General features: G+C 49.9%; 1 protein-coding gene across 12 annotated transcripts; it reads right to left on the bottom strand.

Moving 5' to 3' along the window:
• Positions 1–264: 264 nt before the first annotated feature.
• Positions 265–23034, bottom strand: LOC115650665 (zinc finger protein OZF-like). Of its 12 annotated transcripts, XM_030560941.1 has the most exons (6): positions 19257–19370; positions 14556–14718; positions 9563–9645; positions 2777–2889; positions 1895–2359; positions 265–1810 (listed from the first exon to the last, which is right to left on the bottom strand). In XM_030560941.1, exons 5-6 carry the CDS (start codon positions 2349–2351, stop codon positions 1221–1223), a joined length of 1047 nt encoding a protein of 348 aa, XP_030416801.1. In that variant the 5' UTR covers positions 2352–2359; positions 2777–2889; positions 9563–9645; positions 14556–14718; positions 19257–19370; the 3' UTR covers positions 265–1220. The 12 variants fall into 12 exon arrangements, with proteins under 12 accessions (XP_030416801.1, XP_030416800.1, XP_030416789.1 ...); XM_030560940.1 differs by having other exon boundaries at positions 265–2398; positions 19257–19369; XM_030560929.1 differs by having other exon boundaries at positions 265–2359; positions 19257–19368.
• Between the last annotated feature and the right edge of the window lie 1764 nt (positions 23035–24798).

Raw genomic sequence — 24798 nt, 5'->3', positions numbered from 1 at the left:
TTAGCACCTGGAGGCTGAATTTGAACAGCCAGAGACCAGGGCTATTAAAGGGGCGGAGCACAGGGCCATAAGGATCAGGGATACCTTTAGGCAGCAATTTGAAGCTGAAAGCCACTAATATTTGTTGCTATGCATGGGAGTGCAGGGCTTGTAATGCTAGGAGGTGATTGTTATTGGTGCAGACAAAGCACTATGAAGGCTTAAGAAAATTGCCTGTTGCTTTGCAGGGCTCTGTTTGCTTTCAATTAATGGAATAAAGATTGCTTTCAAACCAAAATGATTCTTTTATTAAATAGCAACCACCAGAGGGGAGACAGACAAACCAACAAACAAAAACATATCAGTCCTGTACAGGATGGGTAAAAGGTTGCGCATCTTGTCTCAAGTAATTTTCCTCTTAACAGAAGATTTATTTTAAAATTGATCAAAATAAATTCCATTTTAAATAGAAATAATTACAGGCCGTACTGGGTCTCTCTTCTCGTGCATGCTATTTCTCTCACATATTCCCCCACTCTAATTCCTTCGCAGTGAGGTTTTAATTTCAGGATTAGCCACCATTTCCAAAAGAGTAGGAGGGGGCAGGGACAGAACTAGAAGAAAACCTGAATCATATTGTAACACAAAGTTATCACAGAATCAGCCTCTTACATTACACTAATTAAATTCATGTTTAATTTCATTGTCACTGATTAACAATTGCTTTGAAATGGGGGGACAATATAACTGTGATGCTCAGGGTTTGTTTTGACTAGGAAAGGTGATGGAGTTTAGGTCAGGTCAAGGGGAAAGCTAATGCCAACCACTGCACCTGGGCTGCAGCTACACTACAACTATAATTGTCTGTTTACACCAAGATCACTAACTTGAGCAGCCAATGCCAGGTGCAGCCCTAGTAGATGGAAGGCCCAGATAGTTTTTACCTCAGTGTAGCTTGATCAAACCTCTCTTCACCACCTCTTCTCCCTGTGAAAAACATTCCTGGCTGGAGGGATACACACGCCTACAACTTAAAATGAAAAGAGTTGACAGGAAAAAAAATCACAGGACTGATCCCAAAGAATGGGGAGCTGCAAAAGGCAGAAGCAGGCAACTCATCTAGAGGAGCTAAGAGACCACGCTGAACCTGGTGCAAAGGTCGCTCTGTGAGAATTCACATTTGTGATTTTTTTAAAAACAAGCTTTGGCCAGCCGGAATCAAGGCATTTATTACAGTTCTCTCATATGTGGATTTTCTGATGTCTAATAAGGCTGGAGCGCCGATTGAAGCTTTTCCCACACTCAGAGCACGTGTAGGACGTCTCTCCCGTGTGGATTCTCTGATGTGAGACGAGGGCTGAACTATAACTGAAGCGTTCCCCACACTCAGAGCATGTGTAGGGCATCTCCCCTGTGTGGATTCTCTGATGTGTGATCAGGGCAGAGCTCTGCTTAAAACTCTTCCCACACTCAGCGCATGTGTAGGGCATCTCTCCTCTGTGGATTGTCCGATGTCTGGTAAGGTTTGAGCTCTGACTGAAGCTTTTCCCACACTCAAAGCACATGTAGGGTCTCTCTCCTGTGTGGATTCTCTCATGTGTGATGAGGGCTGAACGATCCATGAAGCGTTTCCCACACTCAGAGCATCCATAGGGTTTGTCACCTGTGTGAATTCTCTGATGCATGCGAAGGGCTGATCTATAACTGAAGGATTTCCCACACTCCGAGCATGTGTAGGGTGTCCATCCAGTATGGATTTGCTGATGTCTAATAAGGCTTGAGCCCTGGTTGAAGCTTTTCCCACACACAGAACACGTGTAGGGTGTCTCTCCTGTGTGGATTCGCTGATGTGAGATGAGGACTGAGTTATAACTGAAGCGTTTCCCACACTCAGAGCAGGTGTAGGGTTTTTCTCCTGTGTGGGTTTTCTGATGTCTAATAAGGCTTGAGTTCCGATTGAAGCTTTTCCTGCACTCAGAGCACGTGTAGGGCGTCTCTCCTGTGTGGATGCTCCTATGTCTGATAAGGTGTGAGCTCCGACTGAAGCTGTTCCCACACTCAGAGCACATGTAGGGTTTCTCTCCCCTGTGGATTCTCTGATGTATGAGAAGGTCTGAGCTCCCATTGAAACTTTTCCCACACTTATGGCGTCTGTAGCGTTTCTCTTCCAAGTTGATGCTCTCGCGTGTAATAAGGTCTGAGTGGCTACTGAAGTTTTCCTCTGGCCTGTGCTTAGTCTCACAGACATTTGTTCTTTCTGGGCGTGCACAACTCCCGGAAACGTTCCCTTTGGGTCTTCCTGATAACGTCCCATGTGGTTCCACTTGCTCAGCATCTTCCTGCTGGGGTGTCTCCTCGTTCTCACTCACCATCCTATCACCTGATGGGAGACAGAGAGAATCCAGACATAGGTCACTCTCTGCACCACAAAGAAAGGAAATCTCAGACAGAGGAATGGAAAAAGGTGTGAACAAACCAAAATATGTGCGGGAGAGATCAAACCTATCAGGAGTTGATTTTCCCCAAACCCTTCTCCAGAGGAGAGAGAGGAAGGGATCCGTTCTGGGTGTGCATCTCGCCAGAAATCTCAGGGGTAAGTGAGATTGGGGAGCGACCTGCTGCCCACTGTCAGTCAGGATAGGTGGGAAGCCATGAATGACATCTGCCTAATGATTCCACATCTGCAGGGAACAATCCTGAACTTGGAGTGCTTACAACTTGGAAAGTCTTTGGAGGGCATCCCAAAAGTTTCCTGTATTCACGGACAGTTTTTGAGAGGGTTCACCCAATTCCTCACCTGAGCAGACAGCTCTTGGGAGCACTTTTTTTCAGAGCCATAGAGGTCTGAGACCCACAGCAGTTCCCCTTATTCCAGCTGCAAGATCACATCAGGTTTGGAAACTGGAAACCCTGGGAAGGGAAAGAAAACAAGGAAGGTCCATGGAATTTGCGGGATACTTGTCACAAGGAATATTCCACGGTTTTAACCCCCACTCATTTTTAAGACGTAACATCCCAAGGCTGGCTTCCTTTGCTCAAAGTGGCAGAAGAGTTATCATCACTATAAATCATATTAATTACCTTAGTGCCTAAGAGCCAACAAACCGTGGGCCCCTGCTGTGCTAGGTACAGCACAAACCCAGAATAGAAGATGGCCCATGCCCTGAAGAATTTACAATCTAAATAGACAAGACAGACACAGATGGGGAAAGAGGTGAAACCCACCAGCAAAATGAACTATGTGAAGGCAGAGGGACAGATCTGATGAACACAGGTATAGATCTTGAGACTATTGTATTTAATGTTATGACTAGGGCCAGTGTTTTCCAGAAATTGCTGCTATTCTTCTGGCTTCAACACTCCTATTTCAACCTGTGACCTCTGCCAACAGGCCCAGCTGAACGACACTCCTCTTCAGAGACTGTTCCTCATTCAACGCACAGAGCAAGTTTGTGCTGTGACACTGGGCAAACTTTTAAAACACAGCAGGGTTTGTTAATCAACTGAAACACTGCACTGAAAGTATTTAGATTAGGATAGAGAAGCAAAGAAGACAATATAGTCCAAACTGGCCAATGCCCTTGAGCCATGCTGCTGTAGAAAGTAGTTTGGTTTCCTTTCACTGTACCTGTCCATTTGTCTTCTCTCCAATAGAGATTCCTGCATCTGCGAGCCCAGTTCTTCCTGCTCCCAAAAACATAACAAGTTCATGCATGCTTCACTGAGCCAAGGGGAGATCCTCCCATGGACAGGTGACAATTATTCCCTTGTCTCTGTCAGGCATCAGACTGATGTAGGTTGGTCCCAGCCAGTCCTTAATGACCCATTCATATCACCCCCATGACAACTACGTGATGAAACACCTCATGTCTCCTGCTCTTTCTAATCACAGCAATACCAATCACAGAGGGAAACTGAGGTGTGTATTGGCATCATAGAAATATCGCCAAAATTCCCACCTCTATCACACAAACACACACACACACACTGCTCACAGCCCTTGGAGAGAAAGCAAAGCACAGAAACTGGAGGTTAGTCCAGTGAACACAGTGTAGGAGAGGCTACAATCCTCTAACCTGGTCAAAAAGGAGAGACATGTGGGTCCCTACCCACAGAGAGGGGCTGGCTAGAGGCCTGATACCCGAGAGGCCATTCTTTGAGCACCCCATGGAGGCGGGTCAGAGGCTTAGCTGTCCCAGAACTGGGATATCGCAAAAGCATATTCTGGAGAATTAGGAAATCTAGTGATTCATGTGTAATGGGAGGGAGAATTAAACTCCCCCAGTGTGTGGAAAAGGCTGGGGAATTAAACACTGAAATTCAGGAGCAACAACCTCTAATTCTTCCGGAAAAGGAGAATGTAAGAAACAAGAACTGCGTCACGCAACCTCAAGAGGGACAGGCTCGAAGATCCCAGGACCCCGGAGGGAAGACAGTTTGTGGCTGCTGCAGATGGGAAGTGGGAGGGCCAAGAGTCTCTCCAAACTCTCACCCCTGTTGACCCTGACTTGATTTTATGATCTTTGACCTAGTCTCACGTCTCGTGGGCAATTTTATACTTGCTCGAGATAAAATGTCAGTATCAGAAAATTCTTTATTAGCTTGGAACATGCATGGAGGGGCAAGGAGGTGAACATAGATAAATGGGCTATTTAGGGCAGGTCTACACTACAGCCTGGATCGATGGTCTGAGATCGAGCCACTGGTGGTCGATTTTGTAGGTCTAGTTCAGACATGCCAAATCAACTGCAGATTTACTGCAGATGGCTCTCCAGTCAACCCCTGTACTCTACCCGACTCTACCCTGATGCTCTCCCATTGACACCCCGCAGTGCACACCCGGCATTAACTCAACCAAAGCTATGTTCACTCTGGCTACATTATTCACGCAGCTGGAGTTGTGCAGCGTAGGTCAGCTGGCCACAGTAGTGTAAACACAGCCTGAGCTTGCTACAGTTAAGGGCCTTATATTAGGTTGAGGCTTTGTGGGAGTGATTCTGCTGAAGTCTGGGATTTACCTGAATTGGCCTCTGGATAAGGAGAGAATCCCAGATGAGAGATTTTGACCCCATATTTTGAAAAACTAACAAGTAATCACCAAGAGGTGCAATACCCCACAGGATTCTGAACGAAGGGGCGGGCTTTAGCAGTTAGGTTGCTATGAAGTATCTCAGCAGTTGGGCTGCATTCATATATTAGAATTATTAATAAATAAGTGATGTAAATCATGAGTATTAATCCTTGATGATTAATTATGGACTTCCCAAAGGCCACATATGGGTTGGGGCAGCTATTGACATTACTGTAATCAGAGTAAAGGAGCAGATATGGTATATAGCCATTCTATTACCACAAGGATGTGGATAAAACACCTCTCTTACGGTTCGTCTACACTATGGGATTATTCCGATTTTACATAAACCGGTTTTATAAAACAGATTGTATAAAGTCAAGTGCACATGGCCACACTAAGCACATTAATTCAGCGGTGTGCGTCCATGGTCCGAGGCTAGCGTCGATTTCCGGAGCATTGCACTGTGGGTAGCTATTCCATAGCTATTCCTATAGTTCCCGCAGTCTCCTCCGCCCCTTAGAATTCTGGGTTGAGAGCCCAGTGGCCGATGGGGCAAAAATCATTGTCGCGGGTGGCTCTGGGTAAATGTCGTCAGTCATTCCTTCCTTCGGGAAAGCAACAGCAGACAATCATTTCGCGCCCTTTTCCCCTGGATTGCCCTGGCAGGCGCCATAGCACGGCAACCATGGAGCCCGTTCAGCTTTTTTTTTTTTTTTTTTTTTTAACAGTCACCGTATGTGTACTGGATGCCACGGACAGAGGCGATACTCCAGCGCTACACTGCAGTATTCATTTGCTTTTGCATGATAGCAGAGACGGTTATCAGTCATTCTGTACTGTCTGCTGCCACTGTAAATTGGCAATGAGATGATAGTTATCTGTCCTTCTGTACTGTCTGCTGCTATAATGGGTGGCCCTGGCTGAGATCGGCCGGGGGCACAAAGGCAAAACTGGGAATGACTCCCCGAGTCAATCCCTCCTTTATGGTTTCTAAAAATAGAGTCAGTCTGGCCTAGAATATGGGACAAGTGTACTAGAGAACCAGTGTATCAGAGAGCACAGCTGCTCCATGTCAGATCCTGCAGAAATGATGAGCTACATGCCATTCACGGGGCATGCCCCTGCAACAACCTTACCTGTTGCTTCCCTCCTCCCCCAACCTTCCTGGGCTACCGTGGCAGTGTCCCCCCCATTTGTGTCATGAAGTTATAAAGAATGCAGGAATAAGAAACAGTGACTGGTTAGTGAGATAAAATGAGGGGGAGGCAGCCTCCCAGTGCTATGACAGTCCAGGCAGGACATTAAGCGGTGTGCGGGAGAGGAGCCCAGCATGCCGCTGCTATGACAGTCCAGGCAGGACAGAATCTTTTCTTTACACATGAAAGGGAGGGGGCTGATGGAGCTCAGCCCCCAGTTGCTATGATGAGGACGGTTACCAGCCGTTCTGTACCATCTACTGGGAATGACCGAGAATCATTCCTATTTTCACCCAGGCGCCCCCGGCCAGCCTCACCTGAAGCCAGCCAGGAGCACTCACAGGTTGATAACAAGGACAGCTACCAGTCCTACTGCACCACCTGCCGCCGGGCAGGGGAGAGGAGTGGATACTGCTCTTCATTGCTGCAGCATCGCGTCTACCAGCAGCATTCAGTAGACATAGGGTGACAATGAAAGAAGTAAAGAAACGATTTCTTTCCCTTTTCTTTCACGTGGGGGGGGGGAGTAAATTGATGAGCTATTCCCTGAACCAAGCCGGACAATGTGTTTGAACCTACAGGCATTGAGAGCTCAGCCAAGAATGCAAATACTTTTTGGAGACTGCTGGGGACTGTGGGATAGCTGGAGTCCTCAGTACCCCCTCCCTCTCTCCATGAGCATCCATTTGAGTCTCTGGCTTCCCGTTATGCTTGTCACGCAGCACTGTGTAGCCTGTAGATTTTTTTTTCAAACGCTTTGGCATTTCATCTTCTGTAACCGAGCTTTGATAGAACAGATTTGTTTCCCCATACAGCGATCAGATCCAGTATCTCCCGTATGGTCCATGCTGGAGCTCTTTTTGGATTTGGGACTGCATGTCCACCCGTGCTGATCAGAGCTCCACGCTGGGCAAACAGGAAATGAAAATCAAAATTTCGCGGGGCTTTTCCTGTTTACCTGGCCACTGCATCCGAGTTCAGATTGCTGTCCAGAGCGGTCACAGTGGTGCTCTGTGGGATACCGCCCGGAGGCCAATACTGTCGATTTGCCGCCACACTAACCCTAATCCGATATGGTAATACCGATTTTAGCACTACTCCTCTCATCAGGGAGGAGTACAGAAACTGATTTAAAGAGCCCTTTATATCGATATAAAGGGCCTCGTAGTGTGGACGGATACAGCATTAAATCGGTTTTGATGCTGCTAAAATCCGTTTAAACGCGTAGTGTAGACCAAGCCTCAGCTACCATTTTTTCATTCTGTCAGGTCACCAACACAGTGTAAACTGAAGGAGGCCTTCTTCTGATGGGCTCCCTTGCCCCACAATCTTTGTTTCCAGCCGTGTCCATAACTTGTAAGTATGCACCCAGTGCAAGACTCTCTTTACTATACTATGGTGACCAGACCACATGACACTGAATTCCATTTGTTACCTGTATTTTTCCAAAAACTGGACTAGATATTGAGTTTGGAACAAAGGGTTCCTGCCATAGGGAAAAGCTACGTAAGGTGAGCTGTGACATCATCTCTTGGTCTCATTCCCCACACAAGAGAACTGGAAACACCTAAGGAACAAAGACTGAACTGGGGGAAGTGCTTGTCTCAGGGTAAATGAATTTCTAGCTTATGTATGGAAACCTGGTGGACTACTTGTATCATCAGTCAGGGTGAGAAATTACTAATTCAAATTCTATCCATCTAGTATGTTAGGCTTAGTTTGAGTTTTTGGTTATTTGCCAAGTAATCTGCTTTGATCTGTTTGCTATCAGTTATAATCATTTAAAATCTATCTTTCTGTAGTTAATAAACTTCTTTTATGCTTTATCTTAATCAGCGTATTTTGAGTGAAGTGTCCGGGTAAAATCTAAGCTCGGTTAGCAGAAGCTTGTTGTGCATATCTTTCCCATATCGAGGGGAAGGCGAACTATATTAATGATCTTACATTATACAGATCCCTGTGTATTATAAGATGGTATAAATCTGGATTTATACTACAGCAGACGTGCAAGGTTGGTTGGGGAGCTGGGAAATTGGCTGTTGTCTTCTCTCTCTCCTTTAGTGGTGTCATAAACAGATGGTTAAGGGTTAATGTCTCTTTTACCTGTAAAGGGTTAAGAAGCTCAGTGAACCTGGCTGATACCTGACCAGAAGACCAATGAGGGGACAAGATACTTTCAAATCTTGGTGGAGGGAAGTCTTTGTTTGTGCTGTTTGTTTTGTTCGTTGTTCTCTCTTTGGGCTAAGAGGGACTAGACATACACTCAGGTTTCCTCCAGTCTTTCTGAATCAGTCTCTCATGTTTCAAAATAGTAAGTACTAGCCAGGAAAGGCGGATTAGTCTTATGTTTGTTTCTTTAACTTGTAAATGTGTATTTTGCTGGAAGGATTTTTACCTCTGCTGTAACTTTGAATCCCAGGCTGGGGGAGTCCCTCTAGTTTATATGAATCTGAATACCCTGTAAGCATTTACCATCCTGATTTTACAAAGATAATTTTTACTTTTTCTTTCTTTAATTAAAAGTTCTCTTCTTAAGAACCTGATTGATTTTTCCTTGTTTTGGAATCCAAGGGATTGAGTCTAAACTCACCAGGAACTGGTGGGCAGGGAGGGGGGGAAGGAAGGGAATGGTTAATTCCTCTTTGTTTTAAGATCCAAGGAGTTTGGATCTGTATAGCTTCCCAAGGCAACCCAAGGAAGGGAAAGTCTGAGGGTGGGGGAAAGGAGGGGGAATGGTTTATTTCTCCTTGTTTTAAGACCCAAGCGGTTTGGGTCTTGGGTTCCCCAGGGAAGGTTTTGGGGGAACAGGAAGTGTGCCAAACACTATATTTTTGGCTGGTGGCAGCGTTATCAGATGTAAGCTAGGAATTAAGCTTAGAAGAGTCCATGCAGGTCCCCACTTTTTGGATGCTAAAGTTCAAAGTGGGGAAAAGACCTTGACAAGTGGCTTAGGTAAAGCATTCAGGTAGCTTAGTTGGGTGCATGGTGCCACATGCTGTCATGTTGGTGATAAGAGTGTCCAGAGAGGCTGGGAGAATCTCCAGCAAAGCAGTGTGAGAAAGGCCAGTCCAGCTTGAGGGTTAGAGGGCACAGCGGTTCCCAGAAGCACCCCCAGACTGCACCCCAGGGTGACAACCCATCAAACCCTCTATTACACAAGCTTGAGCAGGTATGTCACATCCTTTCCCCTCCCTTTCTCCACCCTAGATATTTCCTGCCTCCCACCACCTCCAGCAGCTCTCACTCTCCTATGCATTTACTGCTCCTCTCCCTCCAAGCAGAACTTACCACCAGCTCCCTGATAATCTCTTACCTGAGCCAGCTCCACTGCAGCCAGTTCCTTTCCCCTGGCAGGATGGGATGACCTGGAGTGAAACGTGGATGTTATTCTGTAACCTGCCAGGGCGAGAAGCGCAATGTGAGAGAATTCAAATGGGATGTTTGCAGTTGTGAGCTGGAGCCAGTTCGCACTGGCTCACAAGAATTGGTTGTTAAATTTAGAAACTACCGGTTGCTAAAGAGGTGGGTGGGTGGGCAAACTCTGGTCTGCAGGTCATATCCGGTCCGCGGGACCATACTGTCTGGCCTGTCTGAGCTCCTAGCAGGGGAGGCTCACCCCCGTCGCAGAGCCGCAGCGTGCAGAGCCACCAGTGCAGCTCTTGCAGCTTTGAGCGGCATAGTAAGGGGGCCAGGCCAGGGCTGGAAGGAAGGATTGGCAAGGCCACCGGGGGGGGGAGGAAGTGGGCCTTCTGAGGCTCCCACCCAGCACTGGCCTCACCTCCACCTTCCCCCATCTAACCCCCCTGTTCCCCGTCTCCTGACTGCACCCCCAGAACCTCTGCCCCATCCAACCCCCCCACCCCACTCCCTGTCCCCGGGACTCCCTGCCCCTTACCATGCCACTTACCCCCGCCTCCCCCTTCTCCCACAGCCTCCGTGCACCCTGTCCAGGAGCCGCCCTGGACAGCGCTACAGCAGTATGGCTCCAGCGGGGCCAGAGCTCCTCCCACTCAGAGCCTCGTGGTAAAGGGGAGGGGCTGCGAGCTCTGGGTCAACCGATGGGAGCTCAGGCCCTGCTGAAGATACGCCGCTGCAGCACTGTCCAGGGACGTTCCTGGACGTAGCACACTGAGGCTCTGGGAGAGGGAGGAGGTGGGGAAGCTGATAAAAACCCCATACAGAAGGAGCCGATTATCTGTATGCTGCTTGGACTCTGGGAGGAAAAGATCCCCAGCTGATTAGCCTGTGTTAGTGCTAAGGAAGATATAGAGCTTGCTTATTATAGAAGCTTCTATAGCCTTTTGAAATTTAAGACTGTAACTCCTCTGCATCTATATGATCACCTGCTTTAACTTTGTAAGCAACTCTCATATTCTTTTATATAAATCTTAATACAGGTTATTACAGGACTGACTACAAGTGTGTCTTTGCTGTGATGTCTAAGATTCAATGGACTTAAGTAAGTGACTGGTCCTTTGGGACTGGCAGTAACCTGAACATTGCTGTGATTCATGGTGTAAGGCAGTGGTTCTCAACCAGGTGTCTCTGACCCCCTGGGGACTGCAAGCAGCTTTCAGGGGGGCTGCCAAGCAAGGCCGGCATTAGCCTCTCTGAGGCCCAGGGCAGAAAGCTGAAGTCTCAGCACATAGGGGTAATTAAGTGAATTTCACTCTGGGTGACTTTGAGCCAGCCACCGAAAGATCCTTGTGCCTTCAGTTCCACACTGGCCACAGGAGTTTACTAGTACTCCCTCCCCAGACTGCTGGGGGCAGTCAGGGATAGTTAGCGGGTTATGAGAATTAGAAAAGGGAAATTCATTAAGAACAATGATATTTGTGTGTTTATTATTAAATCTCCAGACATCTACCAATCCCCTCCATCTTCCGATGAGCTATAAATATTTGAGGGACTCAGCGACCGATCCTGCAGTGAGTTTCTGCCCTTCCCCACTTTCTACAGCAGCACTTTTAAAAACAAGTCAGGGAAACATGTAAATTCTTAGAAACAAATTCTGGAAGCTGCTGAGCATGGACAAGTTAAAATTAAAACAAGGTTCCGTCTTTCCAACCACCTGGACCCTAGTTCAAAATAATTGATGCTCCCCAGAAATCTGAAATAGCCAGCTGATAACTGATAGAATGTTATTTATCTATTGACTTCTGGGAAGTACCAATAAAGGAAACAACCCAGTGAAGCTGATACCCTGAGAGAAAGATCTCATGTGTCTTTATACATTGGTATAATCTAATCTGGGACTTTATACACTGAAATGCCTTATTCGTAGCCAAATGGCGATTGCCTGGTGTCACTACGGGGAAGAATTAAGGTTGGGTGTCATAGCTGTGAATTTCCATTCCCTAGTATATTGCGATTGCTGTTAAGTGGGTTTGACAAAATTCACTTTGTCTTTCTTTTTTTCAATTTCAGTTGATGGTATCAATATTTATTTTTAAACCTTTTTTTTCAATGTTTACAATTTCAATGTTCAGAGCTGTGGGAAATTATGGGGTGACCAGGCAACAATTATTTAATAACAGTAACTGCTGAGTGTCAGAAAGCCAAACCTTTATTAATTATATATGTAACCCTTCTGCCCCTCTGAGTTGGCAGCAACTAGGGCCGGGTACAGTATCCAGGGGTTCCGTTTCAATAATGCAATGCATAACCGGCTCGAGCCCCCACCCAGTGACCTGGGACACTTACATACCACACTCCCCTGGGCGCCTCTAGGAAGCAATACTTCCCCTCTCTCAAGCACAGAGTCTGAGTGTAGCAAAATCTTTTTAATAAAGGAAGGAAACAATGCGGCATCCCATTGGAGGAACACCACAAACAGGATTATAACACAAACCATAAACAAAAACCCACCTCCAAGTACGTTTGGCAATGTCCTTTTCCTCTTAGGGTCTTCAGTCCAATCACCCCAAAGTCCAACAACCCAAAAGTCTCTGGTCAGTGCCACCCCAGAATTCAAGAGTTTATCTGCAAGAGTTTTACACCACCACCCCCCGCCACCCTGGATTGAAATGGGGGGGGAGGGAGTCCACACAGGGTGTTAAGGGGCACCTTACATGGGCCAGGGCCAACTGCTCCGCCTCTACATGGAGTTCTGCTGCAGCCTTCACCATGACCAGCTCCACTATACCAGCTGTGCCACTCCTCCAGCCATCCCTGCAAACCACTTCACCCCGCTCACTGTTCCATGGGCTGCTCCAACATGCTGCAAACTGCTCTGCTCTGCCAGCTGCTTAACAATAGATCTTCAGGCTCCCCCACTAGTTAACACAGCACTCAGTGATTTCAGTTCTTAGTAGGGGAGCCCTGGTGCTGCTACACCATTGGCCCCACATGAACTCAGCTCAGCAGTCTCTAGGCAGACTTTTAATAGAATCAAAATTAGCTCTACTCTTTTACAGTGAAGAGAGGAAGATGTGCAATTGGTGTTCCAGGCCCTCAAAAGGGGCACATACCATCAGGTACACTCACCAGTCCCCAATCACTCTCAATTCACTGGGAGTTGGAACCCATGTCCCTTGTTTAGCAAGTGTCACTTAAGTTATATTAAGACATCTCTGTCATAAAGCAGTCTCCTAGTTCCTCATTCACATAACCAGCTGGCAACACTTTATTTATCCTGCCCCAATTACAAAGAAATTGGGGATCCCAGAGCTGTCAAAATAACCATCCCAGGCTGCATTGGGCTATGCTGGGCGTGCCCATGCAAATATCTGAGAATTCACAATTCCTGAAATTCTTTCTGCACTTCCCATAGTTCACCACCAGATGTCAGGGTAGAGCTCATCCTGACTGCTTACATCTATAAATATTTTTCATCTCTGTGTGTACAGTGAAATCAACATTTACTGCAATTTAATAAAAATCCAGTCCTTTCAAGCGTACATTGAAGTAATGAAGTATTTTAATTCTTTCACTTCTTAGACTGTAATGCTTGCTTTGAGGATAATTACATCTTTCATGATATATTTTACTCTCAGTACTGTAACCTCATTGTGATGTAGCTCCTGTCTGGGAGCTCTGCTGAGGCCAGTGGCATTCTGATCAGAAGGTGACACTGACACATGAACAGAGACCCATGGAGGAGGGTGGAGGATGAGGTAACATGGAGGTTACCAGGGTTGAACATGGCCCTACAGAGTGTGGGGAGCAAGCTCCCTGTGAGCCTCTCCTCTCTCCCACCTCCCAGAGTCAGTAACTCTGATCATCCTTCCCTGAAATCTAAATAGCCCCAGTATATGAGACAGTGATTAACGCAGGTGCCTTAGGGGCTGCAGCGCCAACCCCTGCCTGGAGGAGCGGGATGAAGAAGTGCAGTAGAAATGGGTTAGGCTGGGAGAGGGCACAGCTGATGTGGGACTGGGAACTGAGTTGACCAAGAGGCCAGAACTCATAGGGGGTTGGGACAAGAAGTGAACAGGACTGGGTAAAGGCACTTCTGTGTATTTTCCCCATTTAGCATCCTGCCATGTATTTAATAGAAACTTTTCATTCACATTTAAATGCATTGGAACTAGGCTGTTTTGATGCATTTCCAATGACAGTGGTACGGTTTTAATTAGGTGCTTAATCAGATGCTTATGCAACACAAAGCAGTCAATAATTGGTGTGCTTTCATGAATTAACTTGACTATGCGCTGTGCATCGCTTTAAAAAAGAGATGGCATGAGCCAATGTCAAAATTTCAGGCATTAAGGAATTGAAATTAGGTGCCCGTTCATTTCTCATGCATTTATCTCAATTTTAATTTTAGCTTTGGATCAGTATTAACACTATGTTGTTTAAATATCATCAGAATCTATTTGTATAATTGTTTGCAAGATTTCACTGGATATTGTGAACCAGCCGTCTTAACCTTTTATTTTGAGATTACTAAATACAACCCACCGCACCACTCCTGAAAGACTGCAGGCCCCGGCCAGTGACTTGCTCCCGAGAGAGCAAACACCTGATGAGCCCTTTTGCCCTAAAAGCGTTTTTGGCTCTCTGACATTGCTTTATGCGCTCCACCAGAAAAGGCTGTAGGTAACCAGATCATTACAGCAGACCTTCACTAGGTATCGTTCTACCAGCTATGTGCCAAAATTCAAATGGTTCTGTTTGTTTTATCTTTCATTCAGCTTTGCAATTCTTAGATCCCATTTAAAAACTGGAACTGAAATAACCAAAGCAAGTTAAGAAAAGAGTAACATGGGGCACAGGCGGAGGTAAAACAAAGGGAAAGAGCTAACTATGCAAAAAGGAACATCGCAAACGATCAGAGCCTCAGAACCTCGTCCAACTGAACCTACCCCAGCCAGGCATATCAAGCTGAGCCACTGAAAAAATCGCCCACCCTGCCTGGTAGCGAATGCTGCGTGTTCCAGACGGAGTTACAGTGTGTGTGTCTGCTCTGCTGACGTGCTGCTTTGGTACAGAAGGCACCACGGCAACAGGGAGCAGAGACATAGACTCCTACAAAACAAAATCCCTGATACACCTCCAGCATCCCATCCCCTCCCACACCTCCACATGGCCATTCTCAGCCCATTGCTAACAGCTCCTTCCAGCCTTCAGCACTATAAATAAATAAAACAGTTACAAAAGGTAGATCATGCCAGAGAAACCTGTTCTTCTTCTGTGAGAAGGTAACTAATTTTTTGCACAAAGGAAATGAAGTAGCTCTCTTCTATGTGGATGTCAATAAGGCATTTGATACAGTTCCACATGGGAAACTGTTCGTTACATTGGAGAAGAAGAGGATTAATATGAGAACTGAAAGGTCAATAAGGAATTGGTTACAGGGGAGACTACAAGGGGCCATACTGAACGGTGAGCTGTCAGGCTGGAGAGAGGTTACTAGTGGAGTTCCTCAGAGATTAGTCTTGGGACCAATCTTATTCACCCTTTTGATTAGTGACCTTGGCACAAAAAGTGGAAGTGTGACACAAAACGGGGAGGTATTGCCAAGATGGAGGACAGGAATATCTTACAAGAAGACCTGCATGACCTTGAAAGCTGGAGTAATAGAAATGGAATGAAAACAAATAGTGCAAAGTTATGCACTTCGGGACAAAGGACAAGAATTTTTGCAAGAAGCTGGGGACTTATCAGTTGGAAGTGACAGAGGAGGAGGAAGACCTGGGTGTATTGGTTGATCACAGGATAATTATGAGCTGTCAATGTGCTGCAGCCGTGAAATAGGTTAATGCAGTCCTAGGATGCATCAGGCAAGGTATTTCCAGTAGATACAGGGAAGGGTTAATAATGTTATACAAGGCACTGATGAGACCTCATCTGAAATACTGTGGGCAATTCTGGTCTCTCATGTTTAAGAAGGATGAATTCAAAGTGGAACAGGTGCAGAGAAGGGCTATTAGGTCAGGCTTGACAAAGCCCTGTCTGGGATGATTTCTGTGGGGATTCGTTCTGCTTTGAGCAGGGGCCTGGACTCAATGACCTCCTGAGGTCCTTTCCAACCCTGATATTCTATGATTGTATGATACTAGAATGATCTGAGGAATAGAAAATCTGCCTTATGAGAGGAGACTCAAAGAGCTTGGCTTGTTTAGCCTAACCAAAAGAAGGCTGAGGGGAGATATGATCGCTCTCTAGAAATACATCAGAAGGATAAATACTGGGGAAGGAGAGGAGTTATGTAGGTTAAGCACCAATGTTGGCACTAGAACAAATGGATATTGGCCATCAACACATTTTGGCTTGATATTAGGCGAAGGTTTCTAACCATCAAACTGAAGTTTTGGAACAGTCTTTCAAGGGAAGCAGTGGGGGCAAAAAAACCTAACTGGCTTCAAGACTGAGCTCAATACCTTCATGGAGGGGGTGGTACGATGGGGCTGCCTACAATGGCATGTAGCTGATCTGCAACTGCTAGCAGCAAATATCTCCAATGGCTGGTGATGGGACACTAGATGGAGAGGGCTCTGAGTTACTACAGAGAATTCTTTCCCAGGTGTCTGGGTGCTGGGTCTTGCCCACATGCTCAGGGTCTAATTGACTGCCAGATTTGGAGATGGGAAGGAATTTTGCCCAGACTCAGATTGGCAGAGATCCTGGGGTTTTGGTTTTTTTTGCCTTCCTCTGCAGCAGGGCATGGCCTGGGTCATCTGCAGGTTTAAACTAGTGTAAATGATGGATTTATTTGTAACTTGAAGTCTTTAAATAATGATCTGAGGACTTCATTAACTCAGCCAAAGGTTAGGGGTCTATTACAGGAGTGGGTGAGTGAGGTTTTCTGGCCTGTGTTGTGCAGGAGCTCAGACTAGATGATCATGATGGTCCCTTCTGGCCTTAAAGTCTGTGAGTCTATAAACTGTGCCTTGCGTTCCACAGACACTGCCGGAGATCAGGGCCCCATTGTGCTGTGCATGGCAAAGAACCTGACTGAGATCAGCATCATCATTGTGCTGGGCACTGCAGACAGAGAGGGACAGTCCTTGCCCCAAACAGATCACAATCCAAGTAGACAATGAGTAGGAGGAAAACAGAGAGGAGCTGTGACTTCCCCAAGGTCATCAAGCAGGTCAGCGACAGACCCCGGGACAGACCCCAGTAACTCCAAAGCCTCGTCACCTGCAGCCTGGAAGGGTCCCCAGACCCCAATGTATTAGGCTGCAGGAAGAGGTGGTTTGCCCCTGGATGCACAGGCTGTCTTGGCAGGGAGCTGAGCCGCAGTCTCTGCACACAGCCCTGTGCTCCTGGCTCACACCTCCAGCCCTCACTGCTGCCCCTCCGTTACCAGCTGCACTGTTCAGCAAGCCCCAGGCCTTAGTGAGGTCACTGTCCTCCCACACCCCAAGTCTTCAAACTCGGACATGGTGCACCAGTGCCAATCCAAGTGCACTAGTGTAAATTTTGTCTATACTAAGGGTTTACACCAGTGCCTAAAACACCAGTGTGGCAGAGCCCTTTAGTGCCCAAAACAGCAGTATGGTGGCACTAGGACTGGGATCTATTTCTAGCTCTGTCAGAGACAGCCTGGGTGACCTTGGACACGTCAATGTTTCTGCTCCCAACTTTACACCAGCGGCTGGCCCGTGCCCGCTGACTTGGGCTCACACAGCTCAGGCTGCAGGGCTGTTTAATGGTGGTGTAGATGTTCCGGCTTGGGCTGGAGCTGGATGCCTGGCACCCTCCCACCTCGCAGGGTCCTATAGCCTGGCTCCAGCCCAAGCCCAGACATCTACACGGCAATTAACCAGCCCCTTCGCTTGAGCCCTGTGAGCCTGAGGCAGCTGACATGTGTCAGCTGGGGGGTTTTAACGGCAGGGTAGAGATACCCTTGGTGTCTGTTCAGCACCTGTCACAATAGGGACCCTCATCGTCGGTATCTGTGCAGAGCCCTGCACAACAGGGGACACAACAGTCCCCTGATCTCAGTCGGGGACTCTGCAACTCCCAGCATTACAGGATCCCTGATTTTGTTTGGGGTCAGTGCACTGCCAGGCCCAACGAGGACACAGATTTCAGTCAAGGCCTCTGAAGTGCCCAGCACTATGGAGGCAACAGTTTGGGTAGCAGTCATGCACTGCTCAGCACAAGGGGGGCCGTGATCTCAGTCCAGATCTCAGTTTACCTGGCACAACAGTGGGGTCTGATCTCACGTGGGGTCTCTTCAGTGCCTGGCAGAACAGGGCCCAGATCTCAGTTGGGGTCTCTGCAGCACGTGGCAGAACAGAGCCATGCTTAGTACGATAAGAGCCCTGATCTCAGTCACACACGTGGGAGAGAAAAGCGGGAAGATTTTTAAGAATTTGTTCAGTATTTCAGAATGAGGAAAAAATGGGGCACAAACTAAATATTTGCCAATATAAGGGACAAGCATTAACTTGTGGGGAGATTTTATGTCATCATTCAACCACTCAAGAGAAAAGAGGGGAAATTTGAGGGGATTATACAGTGATATTGAATCAACAACAGAATGGAATGGGTTATTCTTGCCTCACATTCATATGGCCAGCAGGGAGCCCTGGGTGATGTGGCTTTCACAGGGGAAAGGAGTGGGGCTGGAGTCAGAAGGTCACTGGCTGTGACTGTGAAAGTCACTGGCTGTGGGGTCTGGGAATGTGACTAGCAGGCGGTGGGGGGTGCTGGGTTGGGCAGGGTGGGGGAGGGGGAAGTAGCTGGTACAGGGAGGCCTGGGGCTGGACCATCTCCATGCGGGACGCTTGTTCATCTTTTCCCTTCCTGGGCCTTCCCATGCCTTGTTGCCAGCAGAGAGTGCCGTCCCCTGCCAGCCCAGAGGTGTCCCTGTCTCAGGGCTCCCCCAGCCTCTGCCCATTAACCCTCTGCCCAGTTCAGCAATCACTCAGGGGAACGATTTCCCACCTAAACAAGGACAAATCACTGCAAGTAAAAATGGGGGGGAAACACCTCAAACCTGAGATTTTAACTGGACATTGGCGAAGTGGAGAGAAAATGGGACACAAACGGGGGAGGAGAAGGGAGGAGAACAGGGCACTTCTCAGGGATTTGAGGGGGGGGGGTCACCCTGGATGTTGCTCGTCGCTCCCTACAGAGAAAGGGGCAGGACTGGAGGGGACGAGGGGTCCCCACGGGAGGGGGGCAATGGTAAATCCGAGGGGATCTCAGCCCCCCCCATTTCTCTCCCCACTCCTCGGGGGTCACCGGCTCTTCCCCCCCACCCCCGGCCATGTCCAGGCTGCACAGACACTTTCCATCCGCCCCTTTCCCAAGTCTCCCCCTGGGGACCCCCCCGCCCGGTCTCACTCCCTCCGGCAGCCACCGCCCGGCCCCATGCCGGGACCCCAGTGGGGGCTGGCCCCCTCCCCCCGGGTCCCCCCATGGGACCCCAGGGCAGAGCCTGGCCGGGCCCGGGGGCATTGGGCTCCTGCGGGGACAGGAACTCCGAGCCCCCCGCGGGCACGCCCCAGGGAGCAGATCACGGCGCTGCGAGATGACGGGTCCGTCCCCCCCCGGCCACTGGGGCGGAGTCACCGGCCGGCCCCGCCCCCCCGGGATCGCTACGGTACCTGGACGCTGCAGCTCCGCAGGGCGGCAGGCAGAACCCGGGGCGGCCCCAGGGCGGCTCCAGTGGGAGCAAGGCTGGGGCCGGGCACGGGGTGGTTAATGTGTCTCCCCAGCACAGACCCCGCTGCCCCGCCCGGGCTCCCAGATCACAATGGAGCAGCTGATCACACTCCGCCCCGCCCCCCGATCTGCGCATGCCCAGAGACGGGAAACGCAACCCGGAGAGTCAGGAACTACATTTCCCAGCCTGCCCCGGGGCGCTTCTGCCCTCTCCAGCGCAGGTAAGGGAGGGGTTCAGCAGGTGAAGTTGCGCATGCTCCATGCGAGCCCCGGTGGGGGGGGGGGCAGGAGAATAAAGCTGGTGCTGTCGCCTCCGTGTGAGCCGAGCCCGGGCTGAGCAGCCTTGGCCCCAGTGGAGCTGCAGCAGGATCTGCTCTGGCTTCGCTGGGATGGGGTGGCAGAGCCTGGGGCCAGGCGGGAGGTCCGTGGGGGGAGGGAGGTGTCGGGCGAGGCGGGGAGGGGAGGAGGAGCTGGATTGAGGACCTGGGGTTGAGCTGCCAGTGCTTCTAAAAGGAGGGCAGAGGATGGGAACACTTCTGCCACTGGGGAATGGGGCCATTGATCCCACTGCCTCTCGCATGCAAAGCGAGCACTCAACCACTTGAACTAATTCTACTGTACACAAGTAAAAAGAACAAGAGTAGTTGTGGCACCTTAGAGACTAACAAATTTATTTCAGCATGAGCTTTTGCGAGCTACAGCTCACTTCTTCAGATGCACAGAATGGAACACACAGACAGGAGATATTTGTACATACAGAGAACATGAGAAGGTGGAAGTATGCATACCGACAGGAAGAGTCTAATCAACAGGTTTTTTCCACTGCTGACGATAGCTCATCTCAGTTGATTAGACTCTTCCTGTCGGTATGCATACTTCCACCTTCTCATGTTCTCTGTATGTACAAATATCTCCTGTCTGTGTGTTCCATTCTGTGCATCTGAAGAAGTGAGCTGTAGCTCGCAAAAGCTCATGCTGAAATAAATTTGTTAGTCTCTAAGGTGCCACAACTACTCTTGTTCTTTTTGTGGATACAGACTAACACTGCTGCTACTCTGAAACCTATACACAAGTAGATGTCCTCAGCCACCCATCTCATTCCAGAGACCAAGAACGATCCTGCGGCTGTCCATGGCTCCTTTCTGAAGGGGCCGCTTGGCAGGCTGTTTTCTGTAGGCCGGCTAGCTCAGCCTGTGAGAGCGTGGTGCTAATAATGCCCAAGGACGGCAGGTTTGTAGAAATTTTGGTAATGTCCAGAACCTACCCCTCCAAATCCCCACCCCCACCCCTCCACCCAGCTGCCTTTGGGTTTGGGTGGGGCTCTGGGGTGCAGGATCTGGGAGGGAGTTTGGGTGTAGGGGGGTGAGGGCTTACGCTCTGGGAGGAAGTTTGGGTGGGGGAGGGTGTCTGGGATGCAGGCTCTGGGAGGAAGTTTGGGTGCAGGCTCTGAGTTGGGCAGGGGATTGGGGTGAAGGGAGGTGAGGGGTGCAGGCTCTAGGAGGGAATTTGGGCGCTGGATGCATGCTCTGGGCTGGGGCAAGAGGTGGGTGTAGCGGAGTGGTGAAGGGTGTGGCTCTGGGAGGGAGTTTGGGGGCTAGATGGGATGAGTGTGCAGCAGGGCATTTGGGAACAGGAGGGTGTGTGTGGGGAGACTGTGTGGGTGCAGGCTCTGGAAGCAGGTTTGGGGGTTCGGTGCTTACCTGGGGCACCCCTCCGGCAGTGGTTCCTAGGTGGGGCGGGCCAGAAGGTCTCCATGCGCTCCTGTCTCCATAGCCCCCGCAATGTCTCATTGGCCACAGGAGATTCGGAGCAGGGGCAGCGTGCGGAGACACTGCCCCCTACCCCCTCCACGCCACAGGGATGTGGTACCAGACACGTGGGGCGAGCGCGCAGGAAGTCACTCAGGCCTGCTGTACTATCAGTGGTGGCAGGGGGCCATTTTCAATCGCCCAGGGGCGGCTGGTAGGGCTGGGGGCTGCACAGAGATGGCAGGTGGGGCCAGGGGGGAGACCTGGCCCCAAAATTTGCTGGAGCCAGGCCCCTGGGCCAGGAATATTCCTGGTACCCAGCACCACGGGCCCATATAACTCACCACCTCTGGCTTAGGGCCTGGGGCTTTTGGAGCTGACAGACCAAAGGTCTATTCACCTCCCCTTAGGGATGTCTCTAGTCACTGGGTCTGGCGGCTGCAGCCTGTGGGTTTGTTCTAAGGGGAAGTCAAATTCCAGCAGGACAAGGACAATGTGGCCTCACTCAATAGGCAGCTGGAAAAGGAGGGGGAGTCTGCTCCCTGACTTGTGGTGGCATTGGGCAAACCCCACCCCCTTTCTGGGACTCCCACAAGCATCTGCTCAGGCAATCGCTGGGTGTGTCCTGCCCACTCACCAACCCACCAGCTCCCCTCTCAGACACTCATGGGCCAGCCAGGGAGACAGGGACAGGAGCTAGGTCTTCAGAGACACAATCCTGCAGTAACTCACCCACCCAGGGAGTCTTTTCATGCCACATAGCAGGGGATCCATAGAACACATGACCATTAGCAAGGCTCCAAGCCAGGACCTTGAAAGCCGTCCTCTCGCACTGGATGAATGAGGAAGTCTGGAGGCTAACAATAAGGAGCAGGATCTTGGCCAGGCTCCAGGATGCAGCTTTCCATATTAACCAAACCACCAGTGCGCATGGGTCCAGAAGCTGGTGATTTCTCCTGTGCCTGCTAGATGGCCCTGTTTGAGGCGCCCCACCACAGAAAGGATGGCCTGCCCTGCTCAAAGGCCATCAGGACTCTGTGGCCAGGAGGGGCTCTTGGGGACAGGAGCTCTCTGTTGCTGCAGGAAAAGGACACCCACAGCCTGTTAAACTTGCTAAGCTGTCAGGGAAGCTGAAGGTGTAGAAAGGGGAGAGCTTTAGTCACCAGCTCAGCCAATCACATTGAGACTCTGAGGGATGGGAAACTGACATTTCTCGCCAGATGTCCCAGGGATGGCTCAGGTCACCTGTGGGGATCACTCTCCAAGCAGCCGTCCTGCCCCATCTCTGTGTGAGGGCTTCCCACAACACAACGAGGGCTAGAGAGCAGTGGAGGGAGGGAAGCAGGGAAAAGGGAAACCAAAACTGATGAACACCAATGTTCCCAGTAATCAGGGGTGACTCCAGGCCCCAGCAAGCCAAGCATGTGCTTGGGGCGGCATTCCGCGGGGGGGCGCTCTGTCGGTCGCCAGGAGGGAGGCATGCCTGCGGGAGGTCCACTGGAGCCGCCGGACCAGTGACTGGCAGAGCGCCCTCCCCGGCATGCCACCGTGCTTGGGGCGGCGAAATGTCTAGAGCCGCCCCTGCCAGTAATTCTGAGGGACAATGGCCTAAGGTGTGTGCGGGGGGGAAATTCTCACACCTTAACCTAGTGTTTTCCATGCCTTGAATTTGGCCAGCATCAGGTGGGTCATTCTGCCTAGGTACCAGACCTCTCTGGGGCTCTTACCTGCTCCACAGGATGTCTGTCTTCTTGCTCAATTAGCAGTGGGAAAGGGGAAAACCCCAAGGAGGCTCCTCCTCACACTCACAGGCATGACCCTGTGTTCTCTCACAGTCCTCAGGGGAAGATCTTGAGAAGGAGACTCCCTGCAGCCTTTTTTACCTGCCCGTTGTCATAGACTCTCTGTGAGGTCACCACCTCCCAACCGCCTTTGACCAATCAGCTGAGGTCCTGCAAAAGGCTACTGTGATGTCACTGCCCTGGCCAGCCCCTTTGCATGTTTGAGCTGCTCCCGCTGTGTCACACCCCCACCCCCACCCCCACTCACTCAGTGTTAGTTCTGGAGATTAAGCAGGCAACACATGAAAACATCAGAGGCTGCTCAGTGTGCCACACTTAGGGTTTGGCTACATTTGCAGCTGTACAGCGCCGGGAGTTAATGTTGTCTTCGTACAGCTGTGTAGGGAAAGCGCTGCAGTGTGGCCACACCGATAGCTACCAGCGCTGCAGTGTGGCCACATTTGCAGCATTTGCAGCGGTGTTGGGAGTGATGCATTATGGGCAGCTATCCCAGCATTCAAGTGGCTGCAACATGCTTTTCAAAAGAGGGGAGTGGGGTGGAGTGGAGTGTGATAGGGCGCGTGGGGGAGACAGAGAGAGTGGATTTTTGGAGCTGACACTGTCAGCTCCCTGCTTTCTAAGTTCCGACCCCCTCCCCCACCCCTCTCTCATTCAAAATGCAAATAGCCTTCTTTGTTTTTTTCCTCACAGACCAGATAAGCAGCTGCTCTGAAACGGACCCCCCGCCTCCCGTCCGCCTTGCTGCTTCTCTCCTCAAGCAAACACTAGCTGTGGACATTCCAAAGGGATCCCCCTGCCTGCCTCTGCTCGTTCACTGCAAACAGTAGCTGTGTTTGTTTTTTAGATAAGCAGCTCCGGGAGCAGTTCACAACAAAACAAAGAGAGGCATCACAACAAAACAAAGGGCTTGGCTACACTGGAGAGTTGCAGCACTGGTGGTGGGTTTACAGCGCTGCAACTTACTTACCGTCCACACTTGCAAAGCACATACAGCACTGCATCTCCCTGGCTGCAGCACTGGCTGTACTCCTGCTCTGCCTGGGGTATAACAATTGCAGCGCTGGTGATGCAGCTCTGCTCCGCCAGTGTGGCCATCAAAAGCACTGTAATTGGCATCCAGAGGTATTCGGAGGTATCCCAGAATGCCTGTTCAGCCACTCTGCTCATAAGTTCGCATTCTACTGCCCTGGCCTCAGGTGACCCGCCCTTTAAATGCCCCGGGAATTTTAAAAATCCCCTTCCTGTTTGCTCAGCCAGGTGTGGAGTGCAATCAGTGAATCTTTCCAGGTGACCATGCCTCCACGTGCCAAACGAGCCAGCAGGGAGCAATGGCGAGTTGTTGACCTCATCAGTGTTTGGGGTGAGGAAGCTGTGCAGTCACAGCTGCGCTCCAGCCGTAGGAATTACGATACCTATGGGCAGATCTCAAGGGCCATGCTGGAAAGGAGCCATGACCAGGACGCAGTGCAGTGCAGGGTTAAAGTGAAGGAGCTGCGGAGTGCCTATTGCAAAGCCCGCAAGGGAAACCGCTGCTCAGGTGCTGCCCCCAGGACCTGCCGTTTTTACAAGGATCTGGACACGATACTTAGGGGTGACCCCACTGCCAATCCGACGACCACGATAGACACTTCAGAGCGGGAGGGGGGGAGGAAACTGAGACTGAGGGTACTGAGGTGGGGGGAGACACCCCGGAGTCCCAGGAGGCATGCAGCCAGGAGCTCTTCTCAAGCCAGGAGGAAGGAAGCCAATCGCAGCAGCCGGTACTTGGTGAAGGACAAGCAGAGGAGCGGGTTACCAGTAAGCGGCTTTTATTTTCAGGATGGAAATGTTTCGGGAGAGAAGTGGGGGTTAGGGCTGCATGCCTAGATGTGGAATAGCCCATTGATGTGGTCTATCACGTCGCGGTAATCAGCCTTGGTAATCTCTTCAAAAGT

The sequence above is a fragment of the Gopherus evgoodei genome, chromosome 4, assembly GCF_007399415.2.
Source record: "Gopherus evgoodei ecotype Sinaloan lineage chromosome 4, rGopEvg1_v1.p, whole genome shotgun sequence".
Classification (NCBI taxonomy): domain Eukaryota; kingdom Metazoa; phylum Chordata; order Testudines; family Testudinidae; genus Gopherus; species Gopherus evgoodei.
This window is presented reverse-complemented; position numbering and strand designations above follow the sequence as displayed.

Coding starts and splice junctions, on each gene's coding strand:
- LOC115650665 (XM_030560936.1), bottom strand. CDS start 2,351: ATGGTGAGTGAGAACGAGGAGACACCCCAGCAGGAAGATGCTGAGCAA.